The 24,977-nt window shown below is 41.4% G+C and overlaps 1 protein-coding gene across 3 annotated transcripts in view; it reads left to right on the top strand.

The window, feature by feature from the left end:
• LOC137349171 (enhancer of polycomb homolog 1-like) overlaps positions 1 to 24,977 on the top strand; it is a 271,229-nt gene that overhangs the window by 244,417 nt on the left and 1,835 nt on the right. For 2 of the 3 annotated variants that reach the window (XM_068014602.1, XM_068014589.1), the window contains 3 exons: positions 14,597 to 14,715; positions 15,690 to 15,825; positions 20,232 to 20,598. In XM_068014602.1, coding sequence (XP_067870703.1) covers positions 14,597 to 14,715; positions 15,690 to 15,825; positions 20,232 to 20,598 — 622 coding nt within the window. Of the gene's footprint in view, positions 1 to 14,596; positions 14,716 to 15,689; positions 15,826 to 20,231; positions 20,599 to 22,429; positions 22,583 to 24,977 lie in introns of all 3 variants that reach the window. The other variant, XM_068014592.1, reaches the window with a different exon arrangement.

Here is a 24,977-nt window from a genome sequence, read left to right as displayed (position 1 = left end):
GCTACTCCAGTTCAGTTTCGGGTCAATGGTAGCCCCTAGGATGTTGTTAGTGGGGGATTCAGCGATGGTAATGCCGTTGAATGCCAAGGGGAGATGGTTAGATTCTGTCTTGTTGGAGATGGTCATTGCTTGGCACTTGTGTGGAGTGAATGTTACTTGCCACTTATCAGCCCAAGCCTGGATATTGTCCAGGTCTTGCTGCATTTCTACACTGACTGCTTCAGTATCTGAGGAGTCGCGAATGGTGCTGAACATTGTGCAATCATCAGCAAACATCCCCACTTCTGACCTTATGATTGAAGGAAGGTCATTGATGAAGCAGCTGAAGATGGTTGGGCCGGGGACACTATCCTGCGGAACTCCTGCAGTGATGTCCTGGAGCTCAGAAGATTGACCTCCAACAACCACAACCATCTTCCTTTGCACTAGGTATGACTCCAGCCAGCGGAGGGTTTTCCCCCTGATTCCCATTGACCTCAGTTTTGCGAGGGCTCCTTGATGCCATACTCTGTCAAATGCTGCCTTGATGTCAAGGGCAGTCACTCTCACCCCACCTCTTGAGTTCAGCTCTGTTGTCCATGTTTGAACCAAGGCTGTAATGAGGTCAGGAGCTGAGTGGCCCTGGCAGAACCCAAATTGAGCGTCACTGAGCAGCTTATTGCTAAGAAAATGCTGCTTGATGGCACTGTTGATGACTCTTTCCATCACTTTACTGATGATTGAGAGTAGGCTGATGAGGCGGTAATTGGCCGGATTGGACTTGTCCTGCTTTTTGTGTACAGGACATAGCTGGGCAATTTTCCACTTTGCAGGGTAGATGCCAGTGTTGTAGCTGTACTGGAACAGCTTGGTTAGGGGCACGGCAAGTTCTGGAGCACAGATCTTCAGTACTATTGCTGGAATGTTGTCAGGGCCCATAGCTTTTGCAGTATCCAGTGCCTTCATTTGTTTCTTGATATCACGCGGAGTGAATCTGTGATGCTGGGGACTTCAGGAGGAGGCCGAGATGGATCATCAACTCGGCACTTCTGGCTGAAGATTGTTGCAAATGCTTCAGCCTTATCTTTTGCACCGATGTGCTGGGCTCCACCATCATTGAGGATGAGGATATTTGTGGAGCCACCTCCTCCTGTTTAGTTGTCCACCACCATTCACGGCTGGATGTGGCAGGACTGCAGAGCTTAGATCTGAACCGTTGGTTATGGGATCGCTTAGCTCTGTCTATCGCATGCTGCTTATGCAGTTTGGCACGCAGATAGTCCTGTGTTGTAGCTTCACCAGGTTGACACCTCATTTTGAGGTATGCTGGTGCTGCTCCTGGCATGCCCTCCTGCAGTCTTCATTGAACCAGGGTTGGTCTCCTGGCTTGATGGTACTGGTAGAGTGGGGGATATGCCAGGTCATGAGGTTACAGATTGTGGAGGAGTACAATTCTGCTGATGGCCCACAGCGCCTCATGGATGCCCAGTTTTGCATTGCTAGATCTGTTCGAAATCTATCCCATTTAGCACGGTGGTAGTGCCACACAACACAATGGACGGTATCCTCAATGTGAAGGTGGGTCTTAGTCTCCACAAGGACTGTGTGGTGGTCACTCCTACCAATACTGTCATGGACAGATGCATCTGTGGCAGGCAGGTTGGTGAGGACGAGGTCAAGTATGTTTTTACCTCTTGGTTCCCTCGTCACCTGCCGCATACCTAGTCTCGCAGAGATGTCCTTTAGGACTCTGCCAGTTCGGTCAGTAGTGGTGCTACCGAGCCACTCGGACATTGAAATCCCCCACCCAGAGTACATTTTGTGCCCTCGCCACCCTCAGTGCTTCCTCCAAGTGCAGTTCAACACGGAGGAGTACTGACTCATCAGCTGAGGGAGGGCGGTAGATGGTAATCAACAGGAGGTTTCCGTGTCCATGTTTGATCTGATGCCATGAGACTTGGATCCAGAGTCGATGTTGAGGACTCCCAGGGCAACTGCTCACAATATACGTTAATGATTTAGATGAGGAAACTAAATGTAATATCTCCAAATTTGTAGATGACCCAAAACTGGGTGGGAGGGTGAGTTGTGAGGAGGATGCAGAGAGGCTTCAGGGTGATTTGGACAAGTTGAGTGAGTGGACTGATGCATGGCAGATGCAGTATAATGTGGATAAATCTGAGGTTATCCACTTTGGTAACAAAAACAGGAAGGCAGCTTATTATCTGAACGGCTATAAACTGAGAGGGGAATATGCAACAAGACCTGGGTGTTCTCGTACACCAGTCGCTGAAGGTAAGCATGCAGGTGTAACAGGCGGTGAAAAGGGCAAATGGTATGTTGGCCTTCATTGCGAGAGGATTTGAGTACAGGAGTAGGGATGTCTTGCTGCAATTTTGCAGGGCCTTGGTGAGGCCACACCTGGAATATTGTGTGCCGTTTTGGTCTGCTTATCTGAGGAAGGATGTTCTTGCTATCGAGGAAATGCAGAGAAGGTTTACCTTCACAGTGGCGCAGTGGTTAGCACCGCAGCCTCACAGCTCCAGCGACCTGGGTTCAATTCTGGGTACTGCCTGTGTGGAGTTTGCAAGTTCTCCTTGTGTATGCGTGGGTTTCCTCCGGGTGCTCCGGTTTCCTCCCACAAGCCAAAAGACTTGCAGGTTGATAGGTTAATTGGCCATTATAAATTGCCCCTAGTATAGGTAGGTGGTAGGGAAATATAGGGACAGGTGGGGATGTGGTAGGAATATGGGATTAGTGTAGGATTAGTATAAAATGGGTGGTTGATGGTCGGCACGGACTCGGTGGGCCGAAGGGCCTGTTTCAGTGCTGTATCTCTAAACTAAACTAAACTGTTTCCTGGGATGGCGGGATTGACGTATGAGGAGAGATTGAGTCGGTTAGGATTATATTCGCTGGAGTTCAGAAGAGTGAGGGGGGTTCTCATAGAAACCTATAAAATTCTAGCAGGACTTGACAGGGTAGATGCAGGAAGGATGTTCCCAGTGGTTGGGGAGTCCAGAACTAGGGGTCATAGTCTGAGGATACAGGGTAAACCTTTCAGGACTGAGCTGAGAAGTTTCTTCACCCAGAGAGTGGTGAGCCTGTGGAATTCGCTACCACAGAAGGCAGTTGATGTCACAATGTTGTATGTTTTCAAGAAGGAGTTAGATATAGCTCTTGGGTCTAAAAGGGATCAAAGGGTATGGGGCGAAAGCAGGAACAGGTTACTGAATTGGATGATCAGCCATGATCATAATGAATGGCGGAGCAGGCTCGAAGTGCCAAATGGCCTACTCCTCCTATTTTCTATGTTTCTAAAGCCATGCTGACTACCCTTGATTAATCCCTGCCCCTCCAAGTGGAGATTAATCCTGTCCCTCAGAACTTTTTCCAATAGTTACAATAGAATTTATATTTGGGAATTAGGTAGCATGGTTGTGGTGGTCCATATAGTTTGTCTGGTAATTTCAGCAGTGTTCGATCATGCCTTTTTTTCCTATGTACTAGTCAATCTCCAGTGGCGTTGCACATGGGGAATCAGTAGCAAGTATAATTAATATGAACCTTGCATGTATTTGTGTGGAGTTTGGAGGAATAGAGGAGAGTGATGAAAAGATTGGAATGGTACTCGAGTTGATTGGGTAGCTGAAAGAGCAAGAGCACTTGCTGTTTTTCTTTCAGATTTCCAGCATCTGCAGTATTTTGCTTTTATTTTAGTGTTTAATTCACTGCCAATTCTCTTCCAGGAATGCCTGTCTTGAAGTTCTGCTCTTCTCTCCAGATTTCTGTTTGTCTCTTTTACCTTGTTCGCATTCATTGCTTTCTGTTTCCCTCCTGGTGTTTGATACGGTGTCTGCCAAAACCCGTTTTCACAGCCACTTCTTCCTCAGTGACTGTCTGCAGCTCTGACTTCTTCCACGTAGGTTCCAACTGAAGTTCCATCCTTCATGTTTTGAGTCCACCCAGGATTACAGCTATCTCTCAGAAATACAACGTTGTTCAAACTGCTGCTCTCGCTGCATCCTGAGATCCACACTCAGTGCCATGCGCCCACACTTGACACCTCTCTCCAGAAGCACCACCTCACCTTATCTCAAAGCTATTTTGCTCCGTGGTTTTATTTCATCCTTCGTCTTATCCGATGCATTAACAAAAAAACTTTTTCTCTTCCTTTCAGGTGTTATGGAACACAAGCTCCCAGCAGCTCATGGGCACCAGTGCCCTTTCAGATCTTTCTTCCCCTTCACTTCCCTCTGACCCCCATCCCTTCTCCTAATCTGGCCCTTTGCTGTATATTCTCAATACCCACTGACCTTCCCGTCTCTGCTGAACAGTCTGTACTTCACAAAGAACTCAGTTTTATCCCCTTGTGTCCCAGCTCAATGAATTTCGCGTTTGGCATGACGTTAACTGTCTTCCATCATCTTCGCCTCCGGGCTCATTTCTTTGACCAGGAGTCCTCCCCTGCCCCCGATCAGCAAACCCTTTCACCCGCCTCCAGTATTCTCCCTCCACCTGGACCCCTCCCTCTGGCCTGTTACCCACCTTTGATCTTTTCATTGAGAACTGTTGGCGTGACATTGGCCATCTCAATTTCGCTGCTCCCCTCGCTCACTCTAATCTCTCTACCTCCGAACTTGCTGCACTCTGTTCTATCAGTTCTGCCTGACATTGTGATCAAACCTGCTGACAAAGGTGGTGCTGTTGTCTGGCATACAGACCTCTACCTTGTAGAGGCTGAGCGCCACTCTGAGACACTTCTTCCTACCTCCCCCGGATCATGACCCCACCAACGCACATCAAGCCACTGTCTCCAGGACTGTCACTGACCATCTTCTCGAGGGATCATCCCTCTACCTCAAAGTCCCGCAACTCTGGACAGTCCGCTTCTACCTCCTTCCCAAAATCCACAAACGGGACTGTCCTGGTAGACCCATCATTTCAGCCTGTTCCTGCCCCACTGAACTTATTTCTTCCTATCTTGACTGTCTCTTTTCTTCCATCTGACCAAACCATCAATATCTTCTAAAGTCAGTGACCCTCCTTCAGTTCTGAAGGAGGGTCACTGACCTGAAACGTTAACTCTGCTTCTCTCTCCACAGATGCTGCCAGACCTGCTGAGTATTTCCAGCATTTCTTGTTTTTATTTCAGATTTCCAGCACCTGCAGTATTTTGCTTTTATATCCATATCTTCTTACAGCCTACAGTTATCCTCCTCGCTATCTACCACACGGCCAATCTTTGTGTCATCTGCAAACTTCTTGATCATGTCCCCTACGTTTACATCCAAATTGTTAATATATACCACAAAAAGCAGGGGACCCACTACTGAGCCCTACGTAACGCCACTGGAAAAAGCCCTCCAGTCGCTAAAACACCTGTCAACAATTACCCTTAGTTTCCTGCCACTGAGCCAATTTTGGATCCACCTTGCTGCATTTCCCTGGATCCCATGGGATTTTATTTTTTTAACCAGTCTGCCATGTGGGACCTCGTCAAAAGCCTTGCGAGAATCATGTCGACCACATCAATTGCACTACCTTCAACTATCTTCCTTGTTACGTCTTCAAAAAATTCGATCAAGTTGGTCAAATGAGGTCTTTCCTCGACAAATGCATACTGACCATCCTTGATTAACCTGTGCTTTTCTAAGTGACAGTTTATTCTGTCTCTCAGAATAGATTCCAATAATTTGCCCACTGTTGAGGTTAGACTGACTGGATGGTAATTATTCGGTCTTTCCTTCACTCCCTTTTTAAACAGAGGTACAACATTAGCAGTTCTCCAATCCTCCGGCACCATACCTGCATCCACTGAGGACTGGAAAATGATGGTCAGGCCCTCTGCTATTTTCTCTCTCGCTTCTTTTGATAGCCTAGGATGCATTTCAGCTGGCCCTGGTGATTTATCAACTGTCAAGGAGGCTAATCCTATTTATACTTCCTATCTCCCTAAGTTTATCACATCCAATACTTAACACTCTTTCTCCTTAACTACAATATCTGCATTAACCCCCTCTTTTGCGAAGACGGACGCAAAGTATTCATTAAGAACCATACCAATATCTTCCACCCCTACACATAGGTTACCTTTTTTGGTCTTTTATGGGCCCCACTCTCTCCTTAATTATCCTCTTACTCCTAATGTATTGATAAAACATCTTTGGGTTCACCTTGATTTTGCTTGCCAATATTCTTTCATGCCCTCTCTTTGCTTTCCTAATTTCCTTTTTGATTTCAGCCCTCCACTTTCTGTACTCCTCTCAGCTTTCTGTAGGATTGAATTCTTCGTGTCGGATATAAGCTTTCCTTTTCTGCCTTATCTTACCCAGTAGGCTCCTTGACATCCATGGGGCTCTAGATTTGGCTGCCTCACCCTTTTTCTTTGTGGGAACATGTTTACCTTGAACCCCTTGAATTTCACCTTTGAATACCTCCCACTGTTCTGACACTGATTTACCTTCAGGTAGCTGTTTCCTGTTCACTTTTGCTAAATCACTCCTCAATTACGAAAAATTGGCCTTGCCCCAATTGAGAACTCTTAACTCCTGTTCTATCTCTGTCCTTTTCCATAATTATGTTAAAATTGACTAAATTGTGATCACTACCACCAAAATGTTCTCCCACTGCCACTCCGTCCACCTGCCCATCTTCCATTTCCCAAAACTAAGTCTAAAACTGCGCCCTCTTGTTGGACTTTTGGGCAAAAAAGTTCTCCTAAACGCACCTCAAGAATTCTGCGCCCTCAGTTCCTTACACACTAAAACTATCCCAATTAATATTGGGGCAATTAAAACCCCCTTCTATTACTGCCCTATTCTTGTACTTCTCAGAGATTTGCCTACATTTCTGCTCTTCTATCTCACTCTGACTGGGGGTCTGTAGTACACTTCCAGCAGTGTGATTGCCCTTTTTTGTTCCTTAGCTCAATCCATATGGCCTCATTTGATGAACCTTCCAACATATCATCCCTCCTCACAGCTGTAATAGTTTCCTTGACCAAAATTGCCATTCCCCCTCCTTTCTTATCCCCCTCCCTCAAGCGTCTGAAAAACCTGTAACCAGGAACGCTGAGCTGCCTTGCCTGTCCCTCTTTAAGCCAGGTTTCTGTAATAGCTATGATATACTGCCATGTGTCAATCTGTGCCCTCAGCTCAACAGCTTTATTTGCCTGTCTTTTTGTGGGATATGTCGAAGAATCCTTGTTCCAATCCTACTCAAGCTCCTCCCTCACCGCTTTGTCCACTACATTGATGACTGTATTGGTGCCACTTCCTGCTCTTGCCCTGGACTGGAAAACCTCTTCAACTTTGCTTCCAATTTCCATCCTTTTCTCACCTTTACATGGTATATCTCTGACACTTCCCTTCCTCGACTTCTCTGTTTCCATCTCTGGGGATAGGCTGTCGACTAATGTTCATCATAAGCCCACCAACTCCCACAACTAACTTGACTACACTTAGTCACACCTTGTTTCCTGTAAGGACTCCATCCCTTTCTCCCAGTTTCTCCATTGCTGACGCATCTGTTCTGATAATGCAACCTTCCACAACAGTGTTTCTGACATGTCTTCCTTTTCCTCAACAGAGGATTCACTCCCGCACCTCACCCCTTTCCCTCCTTCCCAGAACCGTGACAGAGTTCCCCTTGTCCTCACTTTCCACTCCACCAGCTTCTGCATCCAAAGGATCGTCCTCTGCCATTTCCACCACCTCCAGCATGATGTCACCACTAAACACACATCTTCCCTTCCCCTGCGACACCCCCGGCCGCTCGTCCCCTTTCCACGCAATCGCAGGAGGTGTAATACCCGCCCTTTTACTTCCCTTCCTTACCATCTAAGGCCTCAGACACTCCTTCCAGGTGTAGAAATTTACTTCCTTCAATTTAGTATACTGTATTCACTGCTCACAATGCGATCATCTCTATATTGGGGAGACCAAACACGGATTGGGAGACCACTTTGCGGAACACTTCTGTTCAGTCTGAAAGCATGACTCAGCTCCCAGTTGCTTGCCATTTCAACACGCCCCCCCCTCCCCCCCCCGGCGCTCATGCCCACATTTCTGTCCTTGGCTTGCTGCAGTATTCCAGTGAACATCAACACAAGCTCGAGGAGCAGTACCTGATCATCTGATTAGGCACTCTGCAGCCTTGCAGACTCAACCTTGAGTTCAACAAATTCAGAGCATGACTGGCCCTTTTTATATTTTTCTATTTTTTAAATTGCCTGTTTTTCCGGTGGACAGAACTGCTCATTATTCTGCCATTGACACTCTCTCTGCACTAATGTTTTGTCTTTCACCAAAAACATGAACAAGCTCTTTGCATTTGTTCCATGACAGCTTTTTTATTTAATCTCTCCTGCCCTCTGCCTTATCACACCTTCCCTTTAATTCTCTTTTCCCCCCCCCCCCCACCTCCCCTCCCAATTGTTTAAAACCAAATTCTTTTCTAACCTTTGCCAGTTCTGATGAAAGGTCACAGACCTGAAACGTTAACTCTGCTTCTCTTTCCACAGATTCTGCCTGACCTGTTGAGTATTTCTAGCACTTTGTTTTTATTTTAGATTTCCAGCATCTGTAGTATTTCTCTTTTATGAAAGAGAAAGATGTAGGAGATGGATCATTTTAACATTTCCCTTCCTGACAAATGTGAAAGATAACAAGCGTAAAAATTTGAACCTAGAGTTCAAAGTTAGTTTTAATTCGTGTACATGTTCAGTTGATGTATATATCGTGTGACTTGTGCATTGTTTGTGATTTATTTGTTGGCTGGATGAGTTAATGTGAATCAAAATAGTGGGCGGCACAGTGGTTAGCGGCACAGTGGTTACCACCGCAGCCTCACAGCTCCAGGGACCCGGGTTCAATTCTGGGTACTGCCTGTGCGGAGTTTGCAAGTTCTCCCTGTGACCGTGTGGGTTTTCGCCGGGTGCTCCGGTTTCCTCCCACAGCCAAAGACTTGCAGGTAATAGGTAAATTGGCCATTGTAAATTGCCCCTAGTGTAGGTAGCTGATGGGGATTATGGGATTACTGTAGGGTTAGTATAAATGGGTGGTTGTTGGTCGGCACAGACTCGGTGGGCCGAAGGACCTGTTTCAGTGCTGTATCTCTAAATAAATAAAAATTTTAAAAAAAAATCTGTCATTGCACTTGAGTAATTTATGCTATGCAGCACTTGGAGATACATTTAAGCGTGAATTTGAGGGGGAATGGTTTTACCAGTGCCAAAAAAACTTAATTTGTGATGCAATTAGTCATTGTGTACATAAGTGAAATTGCATTTACAGGCCCCACCACTTATAGAGGGCACGTTCATGCAAACACAATTTGTCCACTATATGTGATGGCCAGTATAATTCCTGCAGAAAGTTTGTTTCTTTCTCATGAGCTGCCCAGAGCTTCCTGTTTTCATTGTCTGAAAACATGGACTTTATTGAATTGAAGTATTGAAACTGCACTGACACATCTGATGCACCTGAGATCGATTGTTCAATGTAGATGCTTTAATGGAGATGGTTCAGAACTGTGAATGGGAACTGTTACCAACTGAATGGCAAATAGTGAAAGTGCAGCCATTATTTTTAACATGAGGATCCAAATCCCTATTGATGCAGATTCAGTACCAGTTGCCAGTGACTGTAGTTGCATTGTATTCATTGCTAAAGAGAAAACCTTTTTTTAATAGCGCAGACGGTGGATTTATTCACCACGTCCGTGTAAAGACCAGAAATACAAATACTCCCCATGTACGTTTTTATTGAATGGAAATTCCTGCTTACACAGCCCAAAAAAAATCAATTCAATAGGAATCCAACTTTCTCAAATTAAGGAATGAGATGAAATATTACTGTAAATTAAGACCCTCTAGACCCAAGATACATGGACCAATGTTAAACTCACACGGCACTCCAGTCGCTGTCACTCAGTGAGCTGCTTGGCTTTGAGGAACTGCTGCAAGTAGAAGACGGGGCATGACCAGGCAAGTGACAAAGATGCTGAAGTACAAGACCCAAGCCCAGGTGGATTCGTTGGTGACTCTCACCTCGTCTCACTGCTTCGTGTAATCAGTTGTTGACAATGGATTCCTGACACATCCTCTAATCATTTCAACTCCACTTCCAGAGGCTTTAACTTCTCAGCTTTATCCTCTGGTTTGTGTTCTCTGAAAAGTCAGCTGGTCAGGGAAATTGCTTCTCAATACACAATTAATGTGACTTGTTCAGACTTGCATAAAGAGGTGAGACTTAATGACAAGTAATTACATGTTAACAAAGTGAGAACTGCTGCTGAGCTGCCCAAAATAGCAGCCCCCCTTAATCCACTTTAAGCATTGCATTTGCAATTGATGCTAATAGTAATGGCAATGCTTAGTGCCTTTTGCTGGATGTAGGCAGTTGTCCAGGATAAACTGAAACGGTGTAAGAGGTGGAGACTATCTAATTTCTTTCAAAACATTAAGTAGAGTGGATCTCTACTAATATTACATGACATTACTAATCAGGTGGACTTCTACATCTGTCTAACTAATCATTCCTCTCGTCATCACTGACGTGTAGCTGGTAATTGCCTCCAGAAGAAGCTCAGTTATATATATATATATATATATATCACCATTTGTTTCTCCACTTGTCCCTATCCTTGCTGCTGTCTCATCTATCCTATCCCCTCTGTCTCTTGTCCCTTCACTGCCTTGTGCAGTTCTCTCCATGCCCTCCAACTTAGTTTAACCTGAATAAAGCACTTGATCTCAACTCCCTGTATGCAACACCATAAGTAGATTGATTAGTATTAAAATAAAAACAGAATGCAACTTAAACCACATCACTTAATTTCTGCACCAGGAAAACTTAAATTAGATCTTAAATGAAGTAAAAGCAAAATATTGCAGATGCTGGAAATCTGAAATAAAAACAAAAAATGCTGGAAATACTCAGCAGGTCTGGCAGCATCTGTGGAGAGAGAAGCAGAGTTAACGTTTCAGGTCAGTGACCTTTCATCAGAACTGGCAAAGGTTAGAAATGTAATAGGTTTTAAGCAAATAAAGCGGGGGTGGGGCAAAAGATAACAAAAGGGAAGGTGTGTGATAGTACAGAGGGTCACAGAGAATAACTGACCTGAAACGTTAACTCTGCTCTCTCCGCAGATGCTGCCAGCCCTGCTGAGTATTTTCAGCATTTTTTTGTTTTTATCTTAAATGAAGTAGTTCTATTAGAGTTTAGAACTTGGCGTTCGCCTTAAATCTTGTCCCTTTCTCGAGATGTGAAGGGCAACTAGAGTTGTAAAGTTTCTCTGTCCTCTACAGATAACATTTTTAAGACGTAAAATGCTGCTTCACCGCAAGCTGCATCCAGAAATTTGCTCAGACGTTATTTCTCTAAATACTACTCTGCAATTTTTATTGAATCCTTCTGTCTTAAGTATTTTGAAGCCAGTATTTGGCAATATCATGGATATATATGAACACCTGTCTTTTGCCTCAATTTCAAAATACCTAATTGGAGTTCCAACAGATTTAGGAAACATTTATAATGTAGTTTAAATTCTATAAGGTTTATAGCATGGGGGGAAAATCCCTTTTGGACCCTAGATTGTTCTTTGCTATGTACTGCCGTCTGTACTTTTACGTTGGGGTACTTCTGTGGCTGCCAATTTCTGATCAGACTAGAACTCCAGTTTTCCTATGGTTACAGGCAGAATTCCTCACAGTAACATTTAAATGTTTAGAGTCTTGATGACAGTGTCTCTACTCTCTCAACATTTAGATAACTTTATAGATATAAAAAAGTATTCAGGAAGTTGAAGGGACCCCTTGGCACTTTTTGTATCCGATTTGATACCGCACTGGAGTTGTTCCCTAACCTGTGAGCTTCTTGCTACTCGCCAGAGCTCGGTCCGGCACTAATTCAGAAATTATACTCCGACTGCAGCATTTTGCAGTAATGCTAAAGTCATAGCAGAAGATTTAAATTCTTGAGTAAGCTGATAGGAGTTTAGTATGTCATTGAACTCATTCTGTAATTTCTGTGAAATTGAGCAAAGATCAGAAAATTTGATTTTACAGTCCCCTGGAACCCACTACCTGTATTAAATAGATGAATCATGGGCTGCATCATTAATCCATGATTACGACCATCTTGCTGCCAGAGGCTATCCATGCATAAAAATACACGATGAAAATGCCAATGAGTTAAAGCATATTTTTTTGTAATTAATTGTCGTCATGTGTATATTGGAGAACATTTCTATATTCAGAATTCAAGAAGCTACCTGGACATAGTTGTCTATACCCTTGCATCTGAGCTGGATTTTGGTCATGTTGCTGCTTGCTTAAATATAATTGGAAACTATGGCAATTCACCTTCCTTTTAATAGCTAGAGAATGAGAATTGTTAAAACAAAACTGCAGTAGAAGTGAAGAAAACATGCCAGCAGTTTTTTGTTTCGTTGGTGGGTGGTCAACTAATATATTAAGCTGAAGTTGAGTAGATCAATATGTTTAAAAGACTACCATTAAACTCTAGTTGGTAAACGACTGCAGCTGCTAAAATGTTTGAGCTCATCCATTGCAATCTTGGGTAATTTGAGACTCTGTTCAGTGCTTCATCAGCTAAAACGTTTTAATGCTTTGTCCTGCACAAAGCCCATCCAGAGATTTCCAAAACATCTTGCAGAAACACTTAGCAAACCACAGACGAAATGTGCGCAACAAAAAAATCCCTACTTCTGTACATGCGTAGTATTCGCCAGACACACAGATGAGGTTAATCTAACTCGTCTTAATCTTGTATGATTGTGACTCAGTTATAAAAGAATGTAATGTGATAAGGTTCTAGGTCTTGCTGTAGAGTATTTGTGCAAAAGTACTTCCTCAATTTTCAAAAGATGCTTTCTGGGGGGGAAAAATACAGTGGCTGCCCTCTCATTTGGAGGTGCCATCAGCTTATTGTCTAAGGTTTGCTGCTGAAATGGTTGGACATTGAGTCTTGACTTCCAGCACAGTTTTCCGATAAAAGAAGTGGGTGATGCTGGATGCCACAATGATTCTTCATCTTGTCTTGTAATGTTCCTTTTTTTAAAAAAAAATATATATATACACTGCAAGTAGAATGATAACATTTTATTAGAATTATGTAATACAGAAAATATTGTACTAAAAAGCAGCATTTTCCCTTTAAGATAGCAAAGTTTGTAGTTGTTGAGTAAGCAGTTACCTTTTTGGTGTTGACTCAGCCCTAGTTTGCTTTTTTTAAAAAAAATGTGGGATAGGCATTCAGGTTGGAAACATTCTGGTTCTTAGCAAATGATTGCCTTCAGTGTTGTGGAAAAGGAAGTTGATGTAATTGCGTGATTGAGATGCAAGACAGCAATTGCATTTTAAACTATAAGTTTTGTATCCCCTTGTGTGTATCATGGTAGGATTTACTGTAGCATCTGATGTGTATTCTTAAGATAAAATGGAGAAATATTTTAACTGGCCTGCCCTTTTTAAGGCCAGAGACTCCAGTTTCAATAAGTAAGCAGTGTGCGATCACTCAAATGTAAAAGGAAAGTTCTGCTATAGGCAACACAAAAAAAGAGCTCATATAATTTGGCTGGTTGCACTTTTACTAACTTGAAATGTTACTAGCCAATGAGTTGACAACAATTTATTATTTTGGGAATTTTGTTTGTACAAAGATTTTTTTAAGATCCCACTTGCAGTTGGATCAAGCACCTCATGGTTTTTGTGAGTGGTTGAAGAGAGTCAATCTTGATGGTCCTCTGTAATTGTAATTCATTTTAATGCAATTTGTCACTGAATGCAAGGATTCTAATTATAAAATCTATGGGTTGTTATTTGATGTGGAAGATGCAAATCAAATTCTGATAGCTAGAAGAAATGTAGCTTTTTTTGGATCAGTTGCCTTCTCATCGCCCTCACCATGGCCCGGCAAAACTGGTAGAAATCTGAAGAGGGAACAGTGACTTTTTTCTCCTTTCCTCTTTCTCTCCTGCCTCCTCTGCCCCCACCCCATAATTGATCCACAGATGGTAACACGAAGTGCAGCTTCCTTGGCTGATGGCTCTTAATATGGGCTAGCAGTAAAGCATAGGATCTTGTATATATGTTTACTAAACGTTTACAGATTCTTGTATGCTGAGTGGATGCAGATGGGGATTTGTTCTGCTTGTCCTCCTTTCAGTGAGTTTTTAATGTAATATATTTTCTCCTCCCAGTGTGCTCTCTTTCTTTCCATCCTCAAAAAATATCTCTGCCCCAATAATCTTTATCTTTAGCTCTTCATAGTTGATTAGATGTTGTGTAAACTAAATCCTACTGAATTATTTGTTGAGATGACTAGTCTTAATTTGAGGAAGGTTGACTTGATAAATCACTTGTATCTTTCATGCTTGGAAGGAGTATTGCCGGTGCACGTTGGAGAAGTTGTATCTGTAAACTTGTCTAATCAAGATTTGTACTGTGAAAATATTGGTGATTGTGGTGCTGTTACATTTACATTGTATGCAGAATCTATCATTTTCAGAATTTTATGACTGTGTAATTGCAAGTGTTCTCACTGCTCTTATTTTTCGTCAAATTTGCCTGAATAAAATAATTTGTTTTCAGCATTTACAGCAGAACAATACCAGCAACATCAACAGCAGCTAGTACTGATGCAGAAGCAACAGCTTGCACAGATTCAGCAGCAGCTAGCACATAGTAATTCAGGCTCCAATACTTCACAGGTAAGAATGAGCAGAGCTCTATTCAGAAAAACTGTTACTTTAAAAATAGTAATGTAAACTACATCGAATTTTACACTCATCACCAAATTTCACCTTCAGATGAAGAATCTTTGTTTATAAAATTACGATACTTTAAAAACAGAGCCTCGTCATCAAAACTTGTTTTCAATTTCAAATCCGGCACATAATGAACATTTTTTGTTCCTCCATTAGTTATGTTTTTTAATATTGTTTGAGTAATAGTATCATTGAAGATTGAAGCTGACTGATGCAAATTAACTGAGAAACGTAGGCAGGGATGATCAGTTTTCCTTGTTCAACCTATCCCACTTGACAATTGAAAGTATCATATTCCTTAGTAATGCATAATCCATTTTTAACTTACTGCTATAGCAAATTTGAAGAAGTTTTGCTTTCACAACTGCAATAGTATTATAGGATTGTGTCACACTTGGGACTTATAAATTTGTGATTAAAATTTAGAAACAGTTCTGTTAGATGCCTACCTGCTAAGTAGAGGGAGTTGATGCTGAGTAATACTGTACAAATTACTCAGTATTTTTGTTGAATGTTTTTATACTTATTCTCGAGTGTATTGACAACTGCTGCCTTCAATACTATTCCTGATTACCAGCTAGAAACCCTGCAAGAGCAATTCAGTAGAGGAAAATGGCACCTGTTGCTCTCATGAAAGATGTTTTATCCTATTTTCTTGTTCGTACAGTGACATACACCCCAATGTGTCATGCCATTTGTAGGCCTTTTCCCTGTTTTTTTTTTAACAATTGTGTAATTTTATTTGTTCCATGGCATATCTCTCTTGCTGTTGATGAATTTTGTAGGATGCATGCATTTGAAGTATTACAATACTAATTTGAAGTTTTGTAAATTTTTTATTAAACCTTTTGATTTTAGGTTGGTTGCAAGAATATTTATGAATGTTGGTTTGACATGCCTATATTTTTATCTGGCAGGGTTCTGTTTCAAAAACATTGGATTCAGTTAGTGCACAATTTGCTGCTTCAGCTTTGATGACATCAGAGCAATTGATGGCTTTCAAGGCAAAGGAGGAAGTAGTGCTTGGAATCAACGGTGTCCTACAAGCCTCAGGTGAGTCTAGGTTTTTCACAAAAAGTAGTTAAATAAGCATGATGTGCATCTGGGGGCATACATTTAGAAAATTAAGTACTCATGGTATACACTGGTTGAAGAAATGAGAATCAAAGCAAGGTATTGAAAATTTAAATTGTAGAGAATTGATGATCACCCTGGCCCCGTCCTTTCTACTGTTACGTACAGCAATTCCTTTGAAGAATTTTTGTAATGCAGTTACTTAGCATTGATTTTCTCTCTATATTTGCAATATTAGGATGTGCAAAAACATGTTGGGCCATAATTGCGATCAAAATAGTGCTGAAGTTAATGGTCTGTTATTTATGCACAAATGCTACAGTAACATCAGGCAAGGGACAGTTGTGGGGTTAAACTAAAAATATCTAAAAGTTGTTCACTTTGTGTCAATCTGCTGTTAGCTTCATGAAAATAACATCTTGCTATCTGCAATGAACAGCATATAAATACACACGGTAGATATGACCTAAACTTACCTAAAAGTTATGGAGTTATAGAGGCACGGAAGGATGTAATTCAGCTCATTGAGTCCATGCCGGCTCTCTGTAGAGCAGTTCAATCAGTCCCATTCCCTGGCTCTATATCCATAGCCCTGTAAGTCTATTTTCCTCAAGTGCCCATCCAATTTTCTTCTAAATCATTCATCATCTCCATTTCCACCACCCTCGTAGGCAGTTTTTATTTTAAAGTTTCTTCCTCTCATCCCCCATATCTGCTGCCCAAACCTTAAATCTGTGTTCCCTAGTCCTTGCAGCATCAGCTAATGGGGACAGCTTTACTTTGTCTACCCTAACCAAACCTGACATCTTGTACATCTTTATCAAATCTTTCCTCAATCTCCTTTGCTCTGAGCAGAAAAACCCCAGCTTTGCCAATCTAGCCTTGTAGCTAAAATCCCTCATCCCTGGAACCATTCTGCTAAATCTCCTCTGCACCCTCATCTCTTTCCTAAAGTGTGGTGACCAGAACTGGACACAATACTCTAGTTGTGGCCTAAGCAGAGCTTTGTAAAAGTTCAGCATAACCTCCCTCCTTTTATACTCAATATCTCTATTTATGAAGCCCAAAATCCGATTTTGCTTTGCTAACTATTCTCTCAATGCAGCCTGCCACTTTCTAAGATCTATGCACATGAGCCCCCCAGGTCCCTCTGGCCTTGTGTGCACTTTCGAAGTGTGCCATTTAGTCTATATTACCTCTCTGTATCCTTTTTGCCAAAATGCATCACCACACACTTCTCTGTATTAAATTCCATCTGCCACATGTCTGCCCATTCTGCGAGCCTGTCTGTGTCCTTTTGCAGTTGATTGATATCGTCCTTATTCTCTGTCACACTTCCAAGCTTCGTATCATCAGCAAATTTGAAATTTTACCCTGTGTTCCAATATCCAAGTTATTTATGTATGTCAGAAAAGGCTGTGGTCTTAGCACTGAACCTTGGGGTTCAGTGTCTACTATCTACTTGCTGTCTACTATCCTCCAGTCTGAAAAATGCGACTCACTCTTTTCCAAGCTGACACTGAACCTCCAGTTCCATGAGCCTCAAGTTTTGATAACCAGCCTTTCATGTGGTACTGTCAAAGGCTTTATTAAAATCCATTTGGACGACATCCATTGCTTTCCTTTCATCAACTTTGTTACTTTATCCAAAAAAATCAGTCAAACATGATATGCCTTTTACAAATCCCGAACTAACTCGAACCTCAAGTACCCGTTGATCTTTTTTCCCCCGCCCCCAATTATTGTGTCTCAAACTTTACCCACCACAGATGTTAAACCGACCACCCTGTAGTCACTAGGAATGTCCTTGCACCCTTTCTTAAATAAGGGTGTCACATTTCCTACTCCAGTCCTCTGGCAGCACCCCATATCTAAAGAGGTTTGGAAGATTGTGCTAAACTCTTCCACTATCTCTACTCCCACTTCCTTTAGCAAATTGGGATGCAAGCCATCCAGACATGGCGACTTATCCACTCTAAGCTTAGTCAGCCTTTCCAGTGCATTCTGCCCATCAATTTTCACCTCGTCCATTACGTCTACCATCTCTGCTTCTACCGGGTTGGTTTTGTCAGCATCCTTTTCCTTAGTAAACACCGATACAAAGTCCTCGTTAAGTATTCCAGCCTTGCCCTGGGCCTTGAAGCACATAGCACCCTCTTTGTCTCTATAAGGCTCCACCCCACTTCTGTCTTTTCCCCCTCAAGGGCATCCTGTCTTTCCAACACTACTGTGGCTTCCCTAATCAGTACTGCCACCCCAGCTGCCTTTTTTCCTTCCTTATCTTTTCTGAACACTTTGTATCCTTGAACATTAAGCACCCAGTCACCATTTTTAAGCCACATTTCTGTTATTGCCACTACATCATATTCCCATACTGCTGTTTGTGCTTGTAGCTCACCAATTTTATTCACCACACTTTGTGTGTTTACATACATGCATTGTAAACCTGTCTTTGTGTTCCTCATTGTCCTCCTTAGTCTGTTCTCTAATATGGTACTACTTCCTTCTCTAATATGGTACTACTTCCTTCTCTAATATGGTACTACTTCCTTCTCTAATATGGTACTACTTCCTTCTCTAATATGGTACTACTTCCTTCTCTAATATGGTACTACTTCCTTCTCTAGTACTATCCAACATTCTAACTCCTTTATGCACTTTATCCTCATTTCTGCTGCTTTATACCGGTGTCCATTCCCCCTGCCAATTTCATTTAAACCCTCCCCAGCCGCGCTCATGAGCCTCCCCACGAGGACATTGATCCCACAACTGTTGAGGTGCAACTCTTTCCTTTTGAATAGCGCCTTGTGTCTTGTCTGTTTCAATCTTGAGTACCCTTTTAATGACAGAAGTGTTAATCACTGTTAGTCAACCTCTCGGGCACTGAAAATTAACTGTTACAAGTGTGGAGTCACATTCGTTTAGGTTTTAGTTTCAGATTTTTAAAATCTCAAATTTAAAATATCATTTACTTTTCCCCTCTCGCTCTTTCTCGCCAGTCTTTCTTTCCCTCCCTTTATTTTTTCTGTACCTGATATGACATTGAATTCACACACTCTAATTTGCACCTCCTTCTTAGTCCTTGTGCTATTTATTTCATAATCTTCAATCTGGTTGGTTGCTTGACATGTTCACTTGGGTCCCAGGTGCCCTGGTACCTCACTTTATTGTTATCAGCTCGCACTTCTAGCAGCTTGCCATGCAAAAAAATTAAAACCTAAACATGCAAGGTAGATGTTGTCAACGGTTATCGGGTAGATGGGAGTATGGAGTTCGAGACACAATCAGATGAGCCAAGGTCTTATTGAATGGTGGAGCAGGCTCGAGTGGCCAAATGGCCTACTGCTCCTAATTTGCATGTTTGTAAGCTGTTAGATACCCTGCTACAGCACTGGTGTAGTAGAAAACTCTTCCGAATTGCACTGATCTATTGTATATTAAATCATTTTTTTAATAAAATTATCATGATCCTTAAAGCATTACATTTTTTCTCATGTAAAGTTAGTATGCATAATGTGAAATACTGTTTATATTCACAAGAAATTTGTCAGGTAAAAGATGAATCATATCCTCTGGTTTCCCTCTGAGTTGGCTACCATCCTAGTAAAGCAACTTCAAAGACTGAAACTCAATGAAGCAGCATATCGCTGTATTTCTATCAGTTGTTGCTGCACCCCATTTCCTGCAGCACTGTAATATTTAAATTATTTTTCTCCCCTGACTTTAGTTCAGGCTCTTGCTGATTTAAAATAAGAGATAGGACAGGGCAAATTAAATTTAATGGGGCTTCGAATGAAGTTGGAAAGTAAAGTTGCCATTTAAACATCAGTGGAGTTGGAACAGGTGTTGGTTGAAGCAAGAGAACCAGCTGACCTGAAGGTGAGAATTTTGTTGAAAAGAAGCCCTGTAGCTATGGCCTATTTATAATCTGGGCATGGAGTTTTTGGAAGGTAGAATATTGAGTTCACTTTACACGTGAGAGGTAATCACTGGTAGATGCTCCAAGCAAACATATTAATATCATATACCCTACAATATATTTCCTAGAGGACCTCAACCCGCGAGCCTTGCAGTCCTTTCTCATGCCTCCTTCCACCCATCAAAAATATATGGCCAGCAAAAAATCTAAGATGGACTTGTCAATTGCATAGACTATTTGCTCTAGGTTTTTGAAGTACTTGCTCTGGTAGTCTGCAATGAAATGATTAAGAACTGAACTACTTGTGTATCGTCATGTATAATTTTTTTCAAATTTTCCCAGTCCATCCTCAAAACATTGTATATGGACATTGATTTAAATAGTTTCACTAATTTTTGATCCCTTGCTCTGACCCGAAAATCATGCCAGTGTTATGTTCTAATTCTGTGTTTGTGCTTTCCTTCAGGATCGTACAAGGGCTTACACCTCACTAGTACCACGCCTACGGCACTTGTACAAACCAGTCAATCATCATCATCAGCAGGTTCAGCCTTACTGCCACCCTGCAGCAACACACAGACAGCAATTTCTCACAGTGCACTGAGTCACCATGGAAATGCTACAAACTCAAGTCCTCAGGTTCTGCTTGGCAACAGCCTTCGTCTAGGTGTACCTAGCTCAGTAGCTGCTGTTAATTCTGTCACCAGTCTGAATGCGCGTCATATACCTAGAACTTTAAATACTGTTCCAACATCTGCCTTAAAACTGGCTACAGCTGCAAATTGTCAGGTGCCCAAGGTTCCAGGCTCCACCTCCATGGATGGAGTACCAAGGTAAGCTCCATTCTCTGAGGATTTGCGTTTTAGAGAATCTCTTTATTTTGCAGTATATATTTACTTCAGTTGATGACATTGAGTTTTTCTTTAAATTCACAGTTGACAGATAATCAACATTCATGATTTGGTTGTAAGTGAGTTCTGTTATGGAAGAAGAGTATTGCCTTTAACAGCTTGTTTCCTTGTGTGCTGTAGTAAAGATACATTTTATAATGTATATAGTTTATGTCTGGATGGTGGCATTCTTCATTCATGCAGTCTCCATCGACCAATGAATTGATTGTTGCCCAATCCTGTAAGGAGGAGAGGTGTAGAACCAGTGGGATTTACCAGTGATATGAAATCCCAGAGTCGTCAATTGCATGCAGTCTTTACTCTTCTGATCTCTCATCTGTTTGAGGGTTTCTCTAGCAACCGTTTATACCTGTCACCCACATGGCAGGAAATTCAGTTGGAGATCACCTTGTGATATCCAAATCCGTGGAAAATGAAGTTCTTTTGTGGTTGGTAGCATTATTTTCAGTTTTAATCTCTCCATGAAATTGTGGCTAGTTATTTTAGATTTGTGCTTTTGTGTGATCCTCAGGTTTTTGTTTACTTTCATACTGCTTGTGTGCTCTGCTTTCAACCAGAGCAGCAAAAGTGGTATTACAACTGTCCTTGGGTCAGGAAAGGACAGGGAGGAAAGTAACCAGGTTTTCTTCTGATTGCCCCACCCGCCCAAAGCAAGAAATGTGTATGAAAGAACATATGGCTAGAATCAAGAGTGGCTGTGATTGCCCCTTCCTCCTGGTGGTCAAACAGCCACGCATGCATAATGATGACGTGTTCAAGGTACTAGAGAGTATCCAACATTTGTTTAGACTATACCCAAGCAAATGTCAACACCTTTGGGAATGGGTGGAGAAAGTTAACAAAAACAAAATACACCAATGTGGTCCATTTTGTTCTGTCCGTAGCAAAACAATTCGACAAGCCCATGAGTGAGCCGTATCTGACTAAGGTAGGCAGTGGAATGTGTCATTTTGTAAGGCTGGTCTCAAGCCACCAGCAATAGTTAGGCAAATTCATGTCCTTGTATGGCAGTGACATTTATCCAGACTATCTGAAAGCGGGCAAATTACTCTGTTGTTGCCTTTTACAAAGCACTGTTGTCTGATTTGGTAACTGAAGACTTCTGAGCTTCAAACTTTAAACTAAGAAAGCTCCCTACTCTGTGTTCTTCTATTTGACATGGTTCATTTGAATGTAGTGGTTGAACAGTGGAGAAAATAATGTTTAGCGATCTTTGACATGGATTTGTTTTTTCTTCATTTAGTTCACCCTCTACACTCAGCTGTGGAGTGGTTATTTTTGCATTTTGCCTTATTACATCAACACTATGTAGCCTTCAAAGTGTTCTATGGCAGCAGTCACTATAACAAGATTATGTATTTTCATGGTTTTTATCTGGTGACTGACTGTTAGAGCTATGTCCCCAATGGTTCTTTCTCCCCACTGCCTTGCCCAAGGCAGTTTTGATTAGTTTATTTTTGTGTGGAGATTGAATCATATTTAAAGAGGAAGACTTCAGAACATAGATAACATTTTTCTCGATCAGTACCCTTTTTCACAAAGGTGAGTGCTAGTGAATATTTGAGGAGCTGGCTTGAAGGAGTTAGTGAACCCAATGGTGTGATGTCACAAAACTCGCTGTTCAAGTGGAAAAACTTCTCCCCGTATACGCATTCTGAAAATTTAAAAATTAATCATAACTCTTTATGGTTTGAATTTTTTTTATATAAAAGGGTACTGATGATGACTCACTCTTTAAACATCACACCTGCAGGAAGTGTCTCTCCATAAACACGTCACTGGCCCTGCAATTCATAGCGCCATAGAGACGTGATGTTGCCACCCAGATGGTGAAATAGGAGTCATAAAAGGAGACTTTACTACAGCACATCGGGAAACTTTAAGGGTAGGAGCAGGAGGTTGGGAGGCAAGTAAAGTGTTTTTGTTTTTTTTTAATATTTTTTTTAAAGTGAGCAGTCGGATCGTTTCCCTTTTTGGAACAAAAACTCTTATTTTCATTTTAAATCTTTGGATGTCATAGTCTCAAATATATTTTGATATGAAAACCTGCCTAAATTTATATGGCTGATTTGGAATTTTGAAGACCATCATTCAGTAAGTCCCGTAAGTTCTATTTTGATATTTTTAAATAAATTAAATGGTGAAGAAATGGTCTTTATCCATGGCTAATCATTTTTGTGTGATTTTAACTTAATTGAATTGTCCATGTTCATAGCTGTTGACGTGTTCATAGCTGCTAAGATTGTGCAGCTAATAAAATGATGTTTTAGTCTTTATATTGCTTCAGGCACAGAACCTAGTAGTTCTTGAATGTAATGTAAGTATTAACTAAAAATCTCTACCATCCCGCTAGCAAAAAATTTATTGGAGGAATAATCCTTCATTTTTTAAAAACTATATATCTGCTTTGTGCTTTGATAAAACAACAAAATAATGGAACTTTCTCCACGGAGTGCTATGCAAGAATAACTTAACTGTGCCCGCCCTTGGTCTATTTTTGCTAGCATTCCCTCTTAACAATGAATGGAACAGATGAGTTAGTATAGCTACATGATGTAATCAACATACACAAGTAGAGTAGAAATTCTGAGTCATGAGCAGAACGGCTGGAAAAATGTACAGAAAGCTTGCATTATTTGAACAATTTTTAATCTCCACATGCAAACCTTTGACCATTATCCAATCATTGGGGGGTGTTATGTAATCACTGTGGTCTTCTGGAACTTATTTGATCATCTTTTTGGGGGGTGAGGGGGGGTGGCGGGAGTTGAAGAGAATTTTTCCCTAAATGTGCCCACTTTTTTTCCCGTCTCAGGACAGTGCGAGGTTGCATGGGGATAGTGTAAAGAAGTTACACCATGTCAATATCAAACAGGCTCAATAGACCAGCTGGCCGTTACCTGTCCTCTTCATTTGTATGTAATTTTGCACCTTTGCAATTGTCATACAAATCCCATGATCTTTCCTTATCTGATGCTACACTTGAGGTTTCACGCTTGAATTACAACACAGTTCTTTTTCTCTTGCCCACGCCCCCAAAAAAACCATTGGCGTTTAGTGAGAAATAATTGTAAACTTGACATTCATTGGTCAATTCTTCACCAGCTGTTTAACCTAGGACTATTATATTTAATTTTACTTAAGTTTGGCATGACGTAAGTTGGGAAGATTTATGAAAAAGATATGGTGAAAACATGCATCATTGCCTTAATTTAATGCAAATCATAATTTAATCTGGTGTTGGGTCTGTTCACATTGTATAATTTGTGTAATGCATAACTATCTTCAAGTTGCTAGGAATTGACTGCTGGGTCCAGTTTGCATTCAAAAATCCAAGTCCAAGCTTTCATGTTGGCCATTAATCAAGTGTAGGGTATCATAATTGATCTTTGGACAATGCTGTAACACAAGCACAAGGCATGCTTCATGTTGACCAGAAGAGAGAGTCATATGTGGCTCAGGATAATTATCACTTTTGAGGCATTCCCTTTAGTGAAGACCCTCCTGAAAATATCAATGCAGTGGAGGATTTTCCACCGCATATTGCCATAATGGTTATAATTCTTGGCATTTAGTTCAACTGTTGGGAAAGTAGGCATCTCTCCATATATTGCAAATATTACATTCTTTCCACTTCACCATTCTCAGTTGAAGCAAGTGGACTAAACAAGCAAAGTATGATCACCTATTCAGGGTAAAAGCCATGTGTTCACCGTAAAGAAAGAATGTTTGCCATAAATGCCTTCTAAATAGGGGTGAAGTTATTGAAGCCATTGGGTCAAGTTCATTCAATAAAAATAGTGCAGAACATTTTGTAGATTTCAGTGCTTTTGTATTAATTTCCAGTAAGTGAGCCCAATTACTTAGTTATTGATTTTGTATAGAGCAGAGTGAAAAAACTCATCCTGAGGTGATTGCTTCAGATCTCACTGAAATTGCAGTCTGTTTTAGTAGTCTAGTCTCCCTGTTCCAACAAAAACTATAATTTGACATGAAGAACCTTGACATCCTATACAGATGCAGCCAAATCAGTTTACTAGTCTTTGCTGATGTTTGATGTATTTGGTAAAGCATTGGGCAATCATTAAGACATGTGACTTGTTGCATAAACAAATACAGGGAAAAGGTTGTGACACCGGAATAGATTGTGGATCTGACAGTTCAGCTGCATATAGCAAGCAAAATGTCTAGCCAGATTGGAGTCAATGGAGGAGCTTGAGTGGAAATTGAGTACTCATGTCAAAATCTTTTACCAGGTTAGCCATACGTACACAAGACACAGAATGGAAACAATGGGAGAA

The sequence above is a fragment of the Heterodontus francisci genome, chromosome 2, assembly GCF_036365525.1.
Source record: "Heterodontus francisci isolate sHetFra1 chromosome 2, sHetFra1.hap1, whole genome shotgun sequence".
In the NCBI taxonomy this organism is placed as follows: Eukaryota; Metazoa; Chordata; class Chondrichthyes; order Heterodontiformes; family Heterodontidae; genus Heterodontus; species Heterodontus francisci.
The sequence above is the reverse complement of the archived record's forward strand: the minus strand, read 5'-3'. Positions and strand labels throughout refer to the sequence as shown.